At 41.0% G+C, this 16988-nt stretch overlaps 1 protein-coding gene across 2 annotated transcripts in view; it reads right to left on the bottom strand.

Moving 5' to 3' along the window:
• Window positions 1–16988, bottom strand: part of LOC111956160 (BOLA class I histocompatibility antigen, alpha chain BL3-7) — a 149405-nt gene that overhangs the window by 30334 nt on the left and 102083 nt on the right. The window contains exons 1-2 of one of the 2 annotated variants that reach the window (XM_023976612.2): window positions 13129–13296; window positions 9465–9725 (exon numbers count right to left, since the gene is read on the bottom strand). The exons of the other annotated variant lie outside the window; for it this stretch is intronic. Of the exons in view, the coding sequence (XP_023832380.1) occupies window positions 9465–9725; window positions 13129–13180 (313 nt within the window). The 5' untranslated portion in view covers window positions 13181–13296. Of the gene's footprint in view, window positions 1–9464; window positions 9726–13128; window positions 13297–16988 lie in introns of those variants that run through there. 2 annotated transcript variants of the gene reach the window in all.

Raw genomic sequence — 16988 nt, 5'->3', positions numbered from 1 at the left:
TAACAACTTGTAATGTCGCTTAGCCCCATCTCAGCCTATAACAAGCGTCAAGCTGCTGGTAGTTCGCTTAGCCCAGCTCAGCCTATAACAGAGTTCAGCTCTGGTAGTCGCTTAGCCCCAGCTCAGCCTATAACAAGTACAGCTCTGTAGTCGCTTAGCCCCAGCTCAGCCTATAACAGGTCAGTCTCTGTAGTCGCTTAGCCCCATCTCAGCCTATACAAGTACAGCTCTGTAGTCGCTTAGCCCATGCTCAGCCTATAACAAGGTCAGTCTGTAGTCGCTTAGCCCATGCTCAGCCTATAACAAGTACAGCTCTGTAGTCGCTTAGCCCCATGCTCAGCCTATAACAAGGTCAGGCTCTGTAGTCGCTTAGCCCATCTCAGCCTATAACAAGTAGCAGCTCTGTAGTCGCTTAGCCCCATCTCAGCTCAATAACAAGTCAGCTCTGTAGTCGCTTAGCCCCATCTCAAGCCTATAACAAGTCAGCTCTGTAGTCGCTTAGCCCATCTCAGCCTATAACAGGTCAGCTCTGTAGGCCTTAGCCCCATCTCACCTATAACAAGGTCAGCTCTGTAGTGCTTAGCCCAGCTTCAGCCTATTAACAAGTACAGCTCTGTAGTCGCTTAGCCCATCTCAGCCTATACAAGGTCAGCTCTGTAGTGCTTAGCTCTCAGCTATAACAAGTCAGCTCTGTAGTCGTTTACCCATGCTCAGCCTATAACAAGTCAGCTATCTGTTAAGTGCTTTAGCCCATCTGCAGCCATATACAAGTCAGCTCTGTAGTGCTTTAGCCCCAGCTCAGCCTATAACAAGTACAGCTCTGTAGTCGCTTAGGCCCATGCTCAAGCTATAACAAGGTCCAGCTGCTGTAGTCGCTATAGGCCACTGCACCGCTATAACTAAGTACAGCTTCTGTAGTCGCTTAGGCCCATCTCAGCCTAATAACAAGTACAGCTCGTAATGTAGTCAGCTTAGGCCTCATTTCTGCTATAACAAAGTTAAACAGCTATGAAGTCCGTTCAAAGTCAAGAATCCTTGGGTTTTAGCACGGAGCGTGTTTGTTCTGCTTGTCTCATTGTTAAGATGGGTGCACACCCTTGAAACAAGCCATTGCAGTATAAATTACTTAAATCTCGTTTCTATTAAAAACGTTAAATAAAAACACAAGGCATTATTTCTTATTTGAAATTTTTCTTGGTGCAGATCTAGGGACACATTTACCCCACAATCCAATAATGCCCAGTTTATATTGGGGACTGAACCAGAAGGAAGTTTGTGTTTAACCTTTCTCACACCCCTACAGAATTCATCTTCATTTGTTAGAAGCTCAATTATTGCACGATTATATTTGAGGCTCAGGCTGGTTGAAATGCCCTGTTGATACATAAAAACGGTCTTGTAGGAACTCTGGTATGGGCTTCGTGCATTTGAGGGTGTCATCTGTTGAATCTCGAGTACAGAGCTGTGAACTCTCTTGCGAATGGAACTAGGAGGAGCTTCGTGTTAATCCCTTTCACGCCCCATTGTTCAGAGTGGAAAGCGCTACGTGAACTCAGCCAGTGAGAAGGCCCACGTCTTACCAACAACCTTTCGCTATTTGTATATAAAGTCACACGATTTTAGGAAGCATGTCAAAATGTTATCACTATGTAAATATTACAATGGAAGGAATGTGGCCTGCACCGGGGAAGAAGCTGATCTCAGCTTCCTATTTAGAACTGGTCTATTCGAGTTGACAGATTACAGTGAGACAAACCTAGCCATACCTTCCTCTTCCTGCCTCTCAACCCAACAGTCAATTGGTCCTGATTTTACAGTGGCGCCTAGTTTTGTACTGTAGGATCCAGAGATACGCATCCAGTGAAGTGGAAGCACAGCATGCAAACACGGAGCTGATTCAACAGTTCAAGATGAAGGAAGAGGGTAAGTGAAGATTTGGGAAAAATCTGTCTGGTTGCATGGTCAAGAGCGAAGGTTCTATCTTCATAAATGAATCTTGCATAATTTGTCCTCCGATTACATTATGACCCAGTCTATTGTTAGGTGATTCTTCATTCTGACATCAAGTTCTATTCCAAGCATTTTGAACGCGGAAAAATGTGGAATTGGATTTGGGAAACTTGTGAATTGACTCAGATGACAATTTGGAATTTGACCTGAACAGTTGCTAATCCTTTCTGATAGTGGCGGGGATGACATCGCTACCAATTCTTCCAAAGGGAAGTTGGTTTTGAGCTTTCTGTCCTATGTTGTAGGATTAAGATAACGATCGTAAACATATATATGATATCATTTACCTTTTATTTACCCTTTTCTTCATAATATACTTCTCAAAACAAAAATCAAAACTTGTCCTGCTACTTCTGACCTTGTGGTGCCCATCCTAGAGCACCACTGTAGCTTCGGTTACGGGTCTCCCTTGTAGGCTACAGACAGAAAGTTGGTGTCTCGCTGGTCTGACAACGATCACTTGTCAGCTTGCCCCCTTCCACCGGAGTATGCCGAAAGAACATCAGGGATGTGGTGGTTGGCGATGGAGACAACTCTCATCTCAAATAAATACATCTCTGAGGTCTTAACAGAACGCTTTTGATGGGGATTTTTTATTATTTAAGCTAATTTGATTTCAGGCGGGTTGCGGACCATTTGGCCTTGGGTTGTTTAAGCACACCAGCGTATACATAAGAGAGCTCTGTCACATCATTCCTTTCATGGGTCGTTTTTAGCTGCTAATTATAATTTGCCGCAATATTACCCCACTCGCCATCCCACTGCTCGCTATCACTCTGAAGCTAAGCAGGGTTGTCCTGGTCGGTCTCTGGATGGAGATACAGATTTGCTGCTGGAAGGGGCGTGTTTCAGCAGGGCCAGTGCAAATAAAATAAAATCATAATCCATCATTAGGCACCTTATCCTCCCTAGCTTTCAATTGTGGTTCATGGCTCATTCTCCCCTCCTCTCTACTAAAAACCTTATTCTCCCAGTTGTGCTGTTACTGAGATGTGTTCAGTCATTTTACTGGTAAAGGAAGCGTAAAAATATACAGATACTTACTTATACCACTCTGGGTTACTTGGTTGAGCTTCAACCAAGAGATCTAGCTCCGAGTCTCAGTCCAGTTGGAGGTGAACCACCACACTTTCAAGCACCTGTAATGAGGCTCTCTCCTAATACAGATATTGTAATCTGTTAGTTTTACACAGATTTAGTAGATAATGAGTGTTCTTTGGTTAATTCATTGTTCCTATACAGTACATTACCCACCCTGAAACTGGCCCTCCTTTAGCTTGTGGAATGGCATCCATGGGAGTAACAATATACTAGTACAACACAGAGTATACTTTTTATCTAACAGTCAATGTATATATAGTGTTAACTAGGGTTTGGCAGTGATCGACGTCTATCTTGGTGGAGTACTTACTTGTAATTGACAGTGAACCAATACCAGTGGTGGAAAGTTACCCAGTTTGTATACTTGAGTAAAGTAAAGAACCTCCTAATAAGTGAGTCACCCAGTAAAATACTTGGTAAAGTCGTCTAAGGTCTGTTAATTAACTTAAGTATCAAAGTAACAAATATTTAGTTACATTCTATATTAATAACAAACCAGTTTGGCAAAATTGTAACAAAATAATTACAATAAAAAAAATGTAAAACATGATTATGCAGGGCACACCAACATTACGACTCATTTACAAACAAAGCATTCTATTGTTTAGTAAGTTCCACCGACTGGAGCAGGGATGTTCTTTGGAACTGTGATTGACCTATTTTACCTTCCCCTCCTGCTCAGCATTCGAAATGTAATGTTTACTTTTGGGTGTCTGGACAACTTGATTGCAGTTTAAAGTAAATAATTTTCTTTATAACAGGGTCGAGAGGTCTAGTGTGCAAATTGTACATGATACTATAGTGTTGCGCGAAAGAAAAAAAGTGTTATGACGAACTCAGAAACTCACAGACAGGAGGAGGAAAGGGTACGTTAACATGCAATTTGTTGTTTTCTTTTGGGTTTACATACATTTGCTGGACTTTTAGCTAGGAAGTTAACTGCGTTGCCATAACCTATGTTAATACGTCAGATAACTAGTTACAGTATCACATTGTCACCAGATATACTTTTTTATGTCTGAGTTTTGTTTGGATTAGCTAGGCTCGTTTTCTAACCTTGACTAGTCTCTGTGCTAGTCTACATCCTAAGCTGCAGATAGGTTTGATATTGGTGGCTACATCGCTAGGCTAGTGGGTCTCCCTGTTTTTTAGCACGAATAACAAATTCACCACATTCTAGTTAGTTTTTACTGTTTCGTCTTTCTCATTTTTGACTCGCGCCGTCCACAACAGGTGTCGCGTCATATCTGGGGTTCAGTTTAAACAATCTTTTCGTCGTTGCAAGTCTACATCACTCTGTTAGCTGTCGTTTTTACTAGTTGGTTTTTGCTTAAACCGATGGAAAAGCATGATTTTCTTGATCTAGGTTTGTAGTGTCTAAATTGTCGATACTTTATTTTGACCACGATTTCACACTTGTTATAGGCTGAGCTGGGGCTAAGCGACTACAGAGCTGTAGTTGTTATAGGCTGAGCTGGGGCTAAGCAACTACAGAGCTGACCTTGTTATAGGCTGAGATGGGGCTAAGTGCCTACAGAGCTGACCTTGTTATAGGCTGAGATGGGGCTAAGTGCCTACAGAGCTGTACTTGTTATAGGCTGAGATGGGGCTAAGTGCCTACAGAGCTGTACTTGTTATAGGCTGAGATGGGGCTAAGTGCTAGCACCCTCTGGTCCTGCAGATCATCCCTCCATGAACACACACACATTGTTGGCTCCTTTTTTAAAAACATTTGTATAATTGTTTCTTGCTTAAGTCAGAGAACAATTAGGGGCCGGTGTGTAGGAGGCATTTTGGCCTGTTTATGTGTCGTGTTGTTGTCTGTCAAGGGTTATTTTAACCTGTTTTGTACACTAGAGGGACTATATGTTGGTGTCATGGGTCACTGGTCACGTGTGTGTGTGTATATAGCTAGGACAGGTGACCAGGAAGGGTTAGTACAGGAGAGAGGAGAGGACATACAGTTGTACCGTATCACAGATACAGCTGATAGAAGCATCTCTCTGCACCTTTTCTACAGGAACATGTGTATTAGAGCTACTTATATTAGATATGCGCAATAAATGGGAACTTCACCCAAAAAGAGTAACGTTTGGGAAAGCTGTTCTTGAGGACATGTTATGGATAGCGCTCTCCTGTGTCAGGGCCTGTTCATAGGGAATCACCACAATAGCAAAGACTATAAACAGCTGCATGCATTCATGGATTGTGGTTTATTTATTGATTAGGCTAATTATTCAAGGCTCCCTTTGTTATTTAGTTTAAAAACTAAAACGCTTGATTGCATTTCAACGCATGAATGACTCGTCTGTGTGATGACATGAACGAACGATTGATCGATTGATACAGTAGCCTATATATTAAAACACTGGCCAGTAAGTAAGTTACGGTATTAAGAATAAACAGGACGTGCTCTTAGGCCTCCAGCTCAATGCTGGTTATACAAGGCTACTACTCTACGAAGCCTACTAATGATAACTTCATTACTTATTATTAGAATGGTGATCATAATAATAACTTTAATAATAACAGGAAGGAGATGATCAAGAAAAAGGAGGGTAAAGGCGTGAGAGCTGCGTGCATATTGTGTGACAAAACAGGTGCTGTTAGATTACAATATCATTTCTCTGCCCGTTTGGAGCAGCGTAAACAACACTAAATCAAGTATAAGTAATACCAGTCTTTTCTAACGATAAATATAGTCAAGCCTTTATTACAGCATAGCAAATATTAAAAACATCAGAATTTGTGAAACTGTTTTATCCGACATGTTGCAGTTGCACGAGGCTTGGAATCAGCAGGCTATTAAACACACACTCAACCAGCCAACACAAGCAGGATCGGTCTTATTTCTGTACATATATATGGATGATTTACATAGCCAGGAACGTTTAACAGTTGGGCTGTTGATTATAGACCTAATTAAGTTGGGGTTTCCTCTCTCCTCACCTTTCTTTCACAATTAAGGCAAGGGCTGTTTCCTCGTCTCCTCACTTCTCTGCTGCCTCCGCCACATTGTTCTCAAGACCAATATGCTGGTTAACTTCGCTATTATTCACATAGCAACATATAGGGAAAGGCAACAATTCAATGGCGCATTGTAGATTATCTTTCAGAACCGCGGACAGCGACCACTACCAACGCAGGTGAAAGTGCATTTGATATAAAATAATAGTATTTTATTAGTGGTGCACCGTTATTCTTATATAATAGAAACATATCCAATTTCAGTAGCATGTCTTTGAAGGACTGTGCCATCATCACCTTAATGGATTAGTCTACTGAGACAGGAGCCAATCAGACAGGTGGCGTGTGCACCGTGTAAACAAACAAACAATTTGCAACTGCTCCACTAAAGAAATCTCGGTCGACCAACAGCCTAGCGACCAAACAATCAACCAGTCGACTAAATGGGGTCAGCCCTAGTAGAGAGTTCCCCTGAGAGAGCTGTTCAGTTCCAGCAGCAGAGCCCACAGGGAGTCACTGGGAGCTTTGGTCCATTAGAGCAGAGAAGACCAAACACACATCACCATCACTAGGACCATCATCATAACTATCACCATCATAACTATCATCATCATGTTCTGCTCCTCTGCTTCTCTCTAGTGTTCCATCAGATCAGAGACACTCAGGGAGGCTGAGGAGACTACAGCTCTACAGTCCCATCAGATCAGAGAGACACTCAGGGAGGCTGAGGAGACTACANCAGTAAGTAAGTTACGGTATTAAGAATAAACAGGACGTGCTCTTAGGCCTCCAGCTCAATGCTGGTTATACAAGGCTACTACTCTACGAAGCCTATTAATGATAACGACATTATTTATTATTAGAATGATCATAATAATAACTTAAAAGGAGTGTACAGGATCTAGAGCTACGTGCATATAGTGTGACAAAACAGGTGCTGTTAAATTACATTTACATTTTACATTTTAGTCATTTAGCAGACGCTCTTATCCAGAGCGACTTACAGTAGAGTGCATACATTTTATTACATTTACATACTGACTAAATTACAATATCATTTTCTTGCCCGTTTGGAACAGTGGAAACAACACTAAATAAATTATAAGTAATACCAGAGTCTTTTCTAACGAAAAATATAGTAAAGCCTTTATTACAGCATAGCAAATATTAAAAACATCAGAATTTGTGAAATGGCTTTATCCAACATGTTGCAGTTGCGTGAGGCTTAGAAACAAGTAGGCTATTAAACAAACACTCAAACAGGTAACACAAGCAGGATCTGTCTTATTTCTGTAGAAATATTTGGGCTGGGCGGTATAACGTTTTTTTTTGTGATATACCGGTATTGATGCACAAACCCGGTTTGGGTTTTACTTTACCTTCTATAACAGTATTTGAATGTTTTGTTTGTTAAATTTAATACGCAGTGTGTAACGTCCATTTTTATAGTTTACTTCACTACTTGAGTCATCTCTCTCCAATCTCTCTCTCCATGCCGCTTTCCACACAGACCTAGCCCCGGCCCCTGTTCCTCGACCCCGAGACACTTGCATTCAGTCTGCATGGTCAATGCAGCATATGCAACGCTTTTGATGACAACGATGGAGTTGGCACTTTTCTTCTTAATATAAATCTACTAGCATTCTATAATTACACTATTAGCTTGTGTTTCTTACATCTGCAAAGAGCTAGTCTGTCTTTTCTTAGCAAGTTGTTCCTAAATCTTGTTAGGCGCTGATTGTTAGCCGCTAGTGCTAATCGCTAGCTAATAAATGTACTGAGTAAGAGCAAGCGTAATAAGCTATACAGCCTGATAATATCAGTGATGGTGTAGACCTAAATCAGCATGTTGTTTGTGCAACAGTATCTTCAAATTAAAGAGGAATACGCAAAGCAAGAATATGTTAGCTACAGGAAGTAGCTAAGAGAAAACATTCAGCCAAAGATTATAGGGTCCCTTAGGAAACACCTGTCAAGACTAGTTCCTACCCTTTCCCAATAACTCCTCCCTGGCATTTTCATTTGTTGTCATGTCAAACAACACTGTCTAACTATAGAATTTGAATAGTCATTCTATTTCCATGATTACAACAGTTAACCAAAGTGTTTTGCTCTAAATCGCAAGTCAAAGTGCGAAATTTGGTGAAAAATAATGCCCAGATTGCAACTTTTACAACTTTTATTATTAAAAAACATAAAATACAGCCAAATATTGTTTGGCCATATCGCCCAGCCCTAAGATACATATGGATGATTTACAAAGCCAAGAACAGAACATTTAACAGTTGGGCTGTTGATTATAGACCTAATTAAATTGGGGTTTCCTCTCTCCTCACTTTTCTTTCACAATTAAGGCAAGGGCTGTTTCCTCTTCTCCTCACTTCTCTGCTGCCTCCGCCACATTGTTCTCAACACCCATATGCTGGTTAACTTTGCTATTATGCACATAGCAACATATAGGGAAAGGCACCAATTCAACTGCGCATTGTAGATTACCTTTCAGAACCGCGGACAGCGACCACTATCTAACGCTCGAGAAAGCGCATTTGTTATAAAATAATATAATTTTTATTCGTATTGCACCTTTATTCTTAAATAATAGAAACACAATTTGCAACTGCTAGACTAAAGAAATCTCAGTCGACCAACAGCCTAGCAACCAAACAATCAACCAGTCGACTAAATGGGGTCAGCCCTAGTAGAGAGTTCCCCTGAGAGAGCTGTTCAGCTCCAGCAGCAGAGTCCACAGGGAGTCACTGGGAGCTTTGGTCCATTAGAGCAGAGAAGACCAAACACACATCACCAACATCACTATCACCATCATAACAACTATCATCATCATTATCACCACTATCATAACTATCACCATCATCACTATCCTCATCACCATCATCATCATCACTATCACCATCATGTTCTGCTCCTCTGCTTCTCTCTAGTGTCCCATCAGATCAGAGAGACACTCAGGGAGGCTGAGGAGACTACAGCTCTACAGTCCCATCAGACCAGAGACGCTCAGGGAGGCTGAGGAGACTACAGCTCTACTGTCCCATCAGACCAGAGACACTCAGGGAGGCTGAGGAGACTACAGCTCTACTGTTCCATCAGATCAGAGAGACTCAGGGGGGCTGAGGAGACTACAGCTCTACAGTCCCATCAGANCAGAGACACTCAGAGAGGCTGAGGAGACTACAGCTCTACAGTCCCATCAGATCAGAGACACTCAGGGAGGCTGAGGAGACTACAGCTCTACTGTGGGGGACACAGGGGGAGCACATAGCTGGGCCGTGTGGATAACATACACACACACACAAACGGTATTCTATTGTAAAGAGAATTTCCCCCTCAATTTGTATTCTGTGACTAAGAACAAAATTATATCTTACCTTTCGTTTGGTTGAAGCGCTCCATGGCAATTCCCACATTGGCTTTGAAAGATTGTGAGGTGCCCCTAAGAATGTTTGACTCTTGCTCCACATACTGCTGTCCCAGTTTCTCCTCCACCCAGCTCTGTTTGCCCTCAAAGCGGTTGGTCTTGGTGTCGAAGTAGCCCATCAGTTCGTCATCCACCAGGTTCAGAGCCACAAACTCAGGGAAGTCGCTAAGCCCTGTGCTAGCTGTTAAAAAGGCTTTCCAGGAGTGAATCACTAAGAAAGTGAGGACAATGTATGTTAGGTAAAGTGCATATCACATATTCTGAAAGACAATAAGATAAATTATACATGAATCCAATGCACTTGCATGAGCTTTGTGTTGTAGTGTCACCTAATGGGTATTGCAGGTACTGCATCCGTCCGACTTCTGACTGACTTCTGACCACAAGATATAGCCTAACCAAATCTATTTATGAATGTCCGTCAAGACAGACCTTGAATCTTATGTACCACACCATAGACACAATAAGGATGTGTGTATAACTTAAATGGTGATGCACATTTGTTTTTAAATGGTATCCTCCGAAACTGACAAACTTAATTTACACAGACTAATGTTCATGTACTGACGTATAGAAATCCCGAAACACAACTCTACTATAGAACACAGCAACAACAATGCACTTTCCAACACCAAATAATACCCAGATCACTTTATCAGGAGTGTTTTGCCAAGAAGTTTACAGCAGCCCTGTGTCAGCTAATTTCCTTTGTCTCCTGGCAGGACAGTGAATTTGTTTTACTGATATGAAGTAAACCTGTGATTCTGTGTTTGATGAAAGGGAGCGCACTAAATAGCCATATACCTGACATAATTATACAGGTGTAAACATAGTCCCTTCTATTCACAATGACACATCGGAGCAAAGACACTACCACCAGTGCCATAAAGGTCAATGCCTCATGGCAGATGCCATAGAGCAGGGGTACTCACTACTATTTAAGAAGGTCCAGTGACAAATTTCCTAGGTGGCAAAGGTCCAGATGGATATCGTACTTTATCGGAAATGTGGTACAGCGTTGTAACAAACATAGTCTTCTACGACTTAGGAAACATGTTGTTATATCAAATGTACATTAAATACATTAAATGAGACTAAGAACTTGAATTAATTATAACTTATTTTGAATGTAAACATGTGCAACATTGCACAAGAACAAAAGTGGTTGCATAATTGTCCCAAGGTTCAGCAGAGTATATTTGGATTGATGTGATTGGGTAAGACGCAGCCTCTTGTATTTGCATATAACCACATGATTGGATTACACGGGGCACTAGTAGAGGTAGGCGTCGCTTCATGAGAGCGAGAAAGAGAGGTTTCTGAGTTAAAGACGCCACTGCGCCGGTTGATTTATTATGATTTTTTTTTTTTTAAAGCTATCTAAAAAAAAATTGATTCACTTTTATATAACAAAATGCAATGTTTACTGGGTCAGGATTTACCCTTCTCTGGGTCCAGATTGAGTTCGGCTGTCTAAGGTTGGCCATTTCGATGAATTGGATCACAAGACTATACTAACACAAATTGGACTAACTGTCACTTCATCACTACGTGCCATGGCAAATTGAGTTTTAAAGTCCTTCAAACGCATAGACAGCATGTGTGTATAATCTGATTTGTATTTATTTTTATACAGTGGTCACAATACCTACCCCTTCACCTGACATTAAATTATGAATGCAGATCATGTTCAGCGTGCTGTACAGTGTGGATTACCATCACATTTTCATGAATGTAACCTCAAGTCAGACAAGAACATTTCTCTCGTATGTCACCAGTAACCTACACATTCCCATAATCTATTATGAACAAGATGTCTTGACTTTAAGTAACTAAAATAAAGTGAAAAATAAATACTGACTACTCAAGCCTGCTCATGACTCTCTCTGACACCTAACAGAATCCCAAACATTAAATAATTTTCTCCATTCCATGAGGGTTTTACTTATTTAAGAGCTTACTAGTCAAATAACAGATAATTGCATCAAAACATTGTAGTGAATTCGAAGTACAGCCTGCAGGGACTGATGCAAGCAACTCCATTTCTTCGCAGTCTGTGACAGTACCAACATTTTACATTTTAGTAATTTAGTAGACATGAGCGACTTATTCAGAACAACTTACAGTTTGTGCATTCATCTTAAGATAGCTAGGTGGGACACACTTTTCCTCGATAAAGTAGTTATCAGCAAAGGACTCTGCTGTCCTAGCTTCAGGGGGAAGCTGGTTCCACCATTGGGGTGCCAGGACAGAGAAGAAGTTTGGACTGGCCTGAGCAGGAGATGCCCTCCCGCAGGGATTTTACATTCCCAGTAATATCCATTAGGTGGCAGTAAAACTCCCATTAGGTGGCAGTAAAACTCCATTCCGTGTCCTGACAACGCACATTGGCTGTTAGAATGGTATAGCATTGCTCTGAGGATATCTGGTTTATGTGTGACTTCACCTCCAAGGACCACATTAATTTACCACTTTATTGTAGATAGCGTCCACTTCAACCATATAACGTTACTTTGAAATCCCCCAGTTTCCCAAGCCACACCAAAATTTCAATTTTCATTTTCCGAACGAATAAATTTGTAACATTTTAAAACTATATCATAATCTTAAAACCGTTTTCTAGGATCAGAAACTTGAGACATTTATAATAATATTCTATTGTTAAATTTTAACGAGTATGTTAGATCATTAAACTGATAAGCGTTACACAGAGCCTAAAAAGCTACAGTATTGAAAAGGGAATACTTGAGTAGAATCCATTACTGTCCCAGCAAGCGTGAGCTTTGTGGTATTGTACTGCCACCTAATGGATAATACTGGGAATATAAACCCTTTTGGCATTATTACATACAACCTAATCATTTTCTTTGATATTTTCACCTTCACAAAAAGATTGGAATTGACATTGAACATATTAATGACTGGAATTGCTGTACACGTGGCCAACCCATGACAGAAATAGATTCCAGGCAGAAGTAAATTACAACAAATGTAAGGTAATTTATAGACCAGTATACTATTTGCATAACTCAATTCAACAATGACTTTTAATTAAAGTAGTGACAAAAAAATTGATAGCAGACCCAACATCAGTGACTTGGAATAGAGATTTATATTCTAGAAAAGGGCATTTTCTATTTGAAAGGTATTTTAGGAAATATGAGCTTCACCAACTCTGGTAGGATACTGTAATGGAAATTTTAAAAAGCGTCTAAAAGTAGAACCAACGCGTTTCGGCTGTTGGCATTCTTCGGGGTTTTTAGCAACAGAAATTGAAGTTGAGGAAATACTGAAATTGTACAACTCCAACTCTTCATCACTGGTTAAAATGTTTATATTCTAAACCTCAAAAGTGCATCAGGGCTTGTGATTCTTGCGCACTTTTAATTCCAATGTAAATGCTCTACTACTACGGGGGATTATATTGCCTGCCATTGCCACCACCTGCAAAGTCTCGTAGGTAGATGCATATAACAAAAAAACAAATCATTTCATATTTAGTTAATAAAAAAGGGTTGTCAACTTTGTGGAAACACGATAATGATGTCATATTAAATATTGTAAACTAAACGTGAACATAATTAGTAATAGTTATAGAAACGTCATACACTAACCGGCAGATGAGGAATGTAGGGCTATTCCTAAAAGCAGGATGAAACACTTCATGTCGTCCTTGGTCCGTCAATGCTGTAGCTATAGATAAATTTCAAATCTAGTTCGATTCAAAGTATTTTCTCTACGATCCTCTCCGTTTCGATCTCCAGGCAGAAATGACCAGAGAGTAATGGTTCTTGCTCTTGTGCCTGTTTCTACAGCCAATGGGAATTCAGCTACCTCGTGCCTCACTAAAATCTGGGCTGAATTAAACAGCGAAGGTTGAGTTGCGAAAGTGAAAGTATTTTTTATGTATTATTATAATTATTATTAAACAACAGTAACATGCAAAACACAGAATACAGAACATCCAGAGTAACAAAGAGGATAAATAAATAAAAACAAATCTACATTATATCATATTAAATATTCTTAGGACATGGCTAGAAAGAATCCAGATTTTGTCAAATGAACGTAAAATTTGGCTTTTCGTAGCAGGTTAGGAGAATACGCTGCAGGTTAGGATAATTAACGTACAATTTTAGGATAATTACGTTAAGGTTAGGAAAATGGCTATTAGGGTTTAGATAAAATGCAAAAAAAAACTGTTGACGTTAATTTTACAAAAACTGGATTCCATCTAGCCATGACTTTCTATGTGTGTGGGCTTGGGCCTCAAAACGCCTATACAGTGTACTGACTAATTCCCAAACACTGCAAACAGTCCAGATGAGCAAACAAAATATTTTAATTGGTAAATGCACTGACCCTCTTATAAGAAAGTAGCCTAGGCCAATGTGTGTTCACCAAAATAGATCTGATGTTGATAGTGTTTGGCTTCTATATTCGGAGTCTGATGCAGTGTCCTGTTCTTCAAATCTGCTCTGTTCCTGAGCCTGATGTGCCCAACCCCTGCCCGGTGTTGACACAATCTACACTGAACAAAAAAATTAATGCAATGAAAAGATCCCAGAAATGTTCCATACACACAAAAAGCTTATTTCTCTCAAATGATGTGCACAAATGTGTTTACATCCCTGTTAGTGAGCATTTCTCCATCCATCCACCTGACAGGTGTGGAATATCAAGAAGCTGATTAAACAGCATGATCAGTTTTGTCACACAATGCCACAGATGTCAAATAAAATTGTATTTGTCACATGCTCTGAATACAACAAGTGTAGACCTTACAGTGAAATGCTTACTTACAAGCCCTTAACCAACAATGGAGTTTTAAGAAAAATACGTTTAAAGTAAAAAATAGATAAGGGCAGGTTAGTTGAGGTAATTGAGGTAATATGTACATGTACATATAGGTAGAGTTAAAGTGGCTATGCATAGATAATAACCAGAGAGTAGCAGCAGTGCAAAAGAGAGGGGGGGGGGGGGGCATTTGATTAGCTGTTCAGGAGTCTTATGGCTTGGGGGTAGCTGTTGTTAAGAAGCCTTTTGGACCTAGACTTGGCGCTCCGGTACCGCTTGCCATCTGGTAGCAGAGAGAACAGTCTATGACTATGGTGGCTGGAGTTTTTGAAGAATTTTAGGGCCTTCCTCTGCCACCGTCTGGTATAGAGGTTATAGAGGTCCTGGACTGCAGGATCCTTGGCCCCAGTGATGTACTGGGCCGTACGCACTACCCTCTGTAGTGCCTTGCAGTCGGAGGCCTAGCAGTTGCCATACCAGGCAGTGATGCAACCAGTCAGGATCCTCTCGATGGTGCAGCTGTATAACATTTTGAGGATCTGAGGACACATGCCAACTCTTTTCAGTCTCCTGAGGGGAAATAGGCTTTGTCATGCCCTCTTCACGACTGTCTCGGTGGTTGGACCATAATAGTTTGTTGGCGATGTGGACACCAAGGAACTTGAAGCTCTCTACCTGCTCCACTACAGCCCCGTCGATGAGAATGGGGGCGTGCTCGGTCCTCCTTTTCCTGTAGTCCACAATATCAACTTTTGCAATTGGCATGCTGACTGCAGGAATGTCCATCAGAGCTGATGCCAGAGAATTTAATGTTAATTTCTCCACCATAAGCCGACTCCAACGTCGTTTTAGAGAATTTGGCAGTACGTCCAACCGGCCTCACAACTGCAGACCATGTGTAACCGCGCCCTTTTGTGGGGAAAAACTATTTCAGATTGCCTGGGCCTGGTTAAGCCTTGCTCCCAAGTGGCTTGGCCTATGCCCTCCCAGACCCAACCATGGCTGCGCCCCTGCCCAGTCATGTGAAATCCTTAGATTAGGGCCTATTTTATTTATTTAAATTGACTGAGTTCCTTATATGAACTGTAACTCTGTAAAATCGTTGAAATTGTTGCATGTTGCATATATATTTTTGCTCAGTATATTATATCTTAGTGAGGGTGACTAACAAAATCAATCGGGGCTCCCCAGCAGATAACTCGACCACAAAACTAATTTAGCAATCTAAAAAATGTTAGCTGACATGGGCTAATTGACTGACTATTAGTGACTTACAGTACATAAATATAGAAAAACTGCTGATGCACAACCACATTTCGACCACATCTACTATTCTAACTCACAACAGTAAGTTGAGACCCCGACTGAGTTCCTAAAATTTAGTCGAGGGCCTTCAAAAGGGGGGCGGGCCGCCAGTTGCCCATCCCTGGGGTAGACCGACAAACAGACAGACAGACAAGGAGCAGATACAGTTGAAGTCGGAAGTTTACATACACCTTAGCCAAATACATTTAAACTCAGTTTTTCACAATTCCTGACATTTAATCCTAGTAAAAATTCCCTGTCTTAGGTCAGTTAGGATCACCACTTTATTTTAAGAATGTGAAATGTCAGAATAATAGTAGAGAGAATGTCACGCCTTGACCTTAGAGAGCCCTTTTTATTCTCTATTTGGTTAGGTCAGGGTGTGACTTGGGTGGGCAAATCTATGTTTCGATTTCTTTGTTGGCCTAGTATGGTTCCCAATCAGAGGCAGCTGTTTATTGTTGTCTCTGATTGGGGATCATACTTAGGCAGCCCTTTTTCCCACCTTAGATTGTGGTATCTTGTTTTTTGTGTAGTTGCTTTCTGCACTGCATGTAGCTTTACATTCGTTTTTGTATTTTGTTTTTTCGGTGTCATTTAAATAAAAGTAAAATGTATGCCTACCACGCTGCACCTTGGTCTAATCCTTCAAACAACGTTCGTGACAGAATTATTTATTTCAGCTTTTATTTCTTTCATCACATTCCCAGTGGGTCAGTTCACATACACTCAATTAGTATTTGGTAGCATTGCCCTCAAATTGTTTCACTTGGGTCAAAGGTTTCGGGTAGCCTTCCACAAAGCTTCCCACAATAAGTTGGGTGCATTTTGGCCCATTCCTCCTGACAGAGCTGGTGTAACTGAGTCAGGTTTGTAGGCCTCGCTCGCACACACCTTTTCAGTTCTGCCCACAAATGTTCTATAGGATTGAGGGCAGGGCTTTGTAATGGCCACTCCAATAACTTGACTTTGTTGTCCTTAAGCCATTTTGCCACAACTTTGGAAGTATGCTTGGGGTCATTGTCCATTTCGAAGACCCATTTGCGACCAAGCTTTAACTTTCTGACTGATGTCTTGAGATGTTGCTTCAATATATCCACAATTTTCCATCCACAAAATGTTCCTTCCTCATGAAGCCACCTATTTTGTGAAGTGCACCAGTCCCTCCTGCAGCAATGCACCCCCACAATATGATGCTGCCACCCTGTGCTTCACGGTTGGGATGGTGTTCTTCTCCCTTTTTCCTCCAAACATAACGATGGTCATTATGGCCAAACAGTTCTACAGACTAACGGTTTTGCAACTGCACATGTGTGAACAATCTTAGGCGTAGTGGGTGGGAGTCAGGTGCAAGGAGGCCAAAGTTCTGAAT

This window comes from Salvelinus sp. IW2-2015, linkage group LG31 (genome assembly GCF_002910315.2).
Source record: "Salvelinus sp. IW2-2015 linkage group LG31, ASM291031v2, whole genome shotgun sequence".
NCBI lineage: Eukaryota > Metazoa > Chordata > Actinopteri > Salmoniformes > Salmonidae > Salvelinus > Salvelinus sp. IW2-2015.
This window is presented reverse-complemented; position numbering and strand designations above follow the sequence as displayed.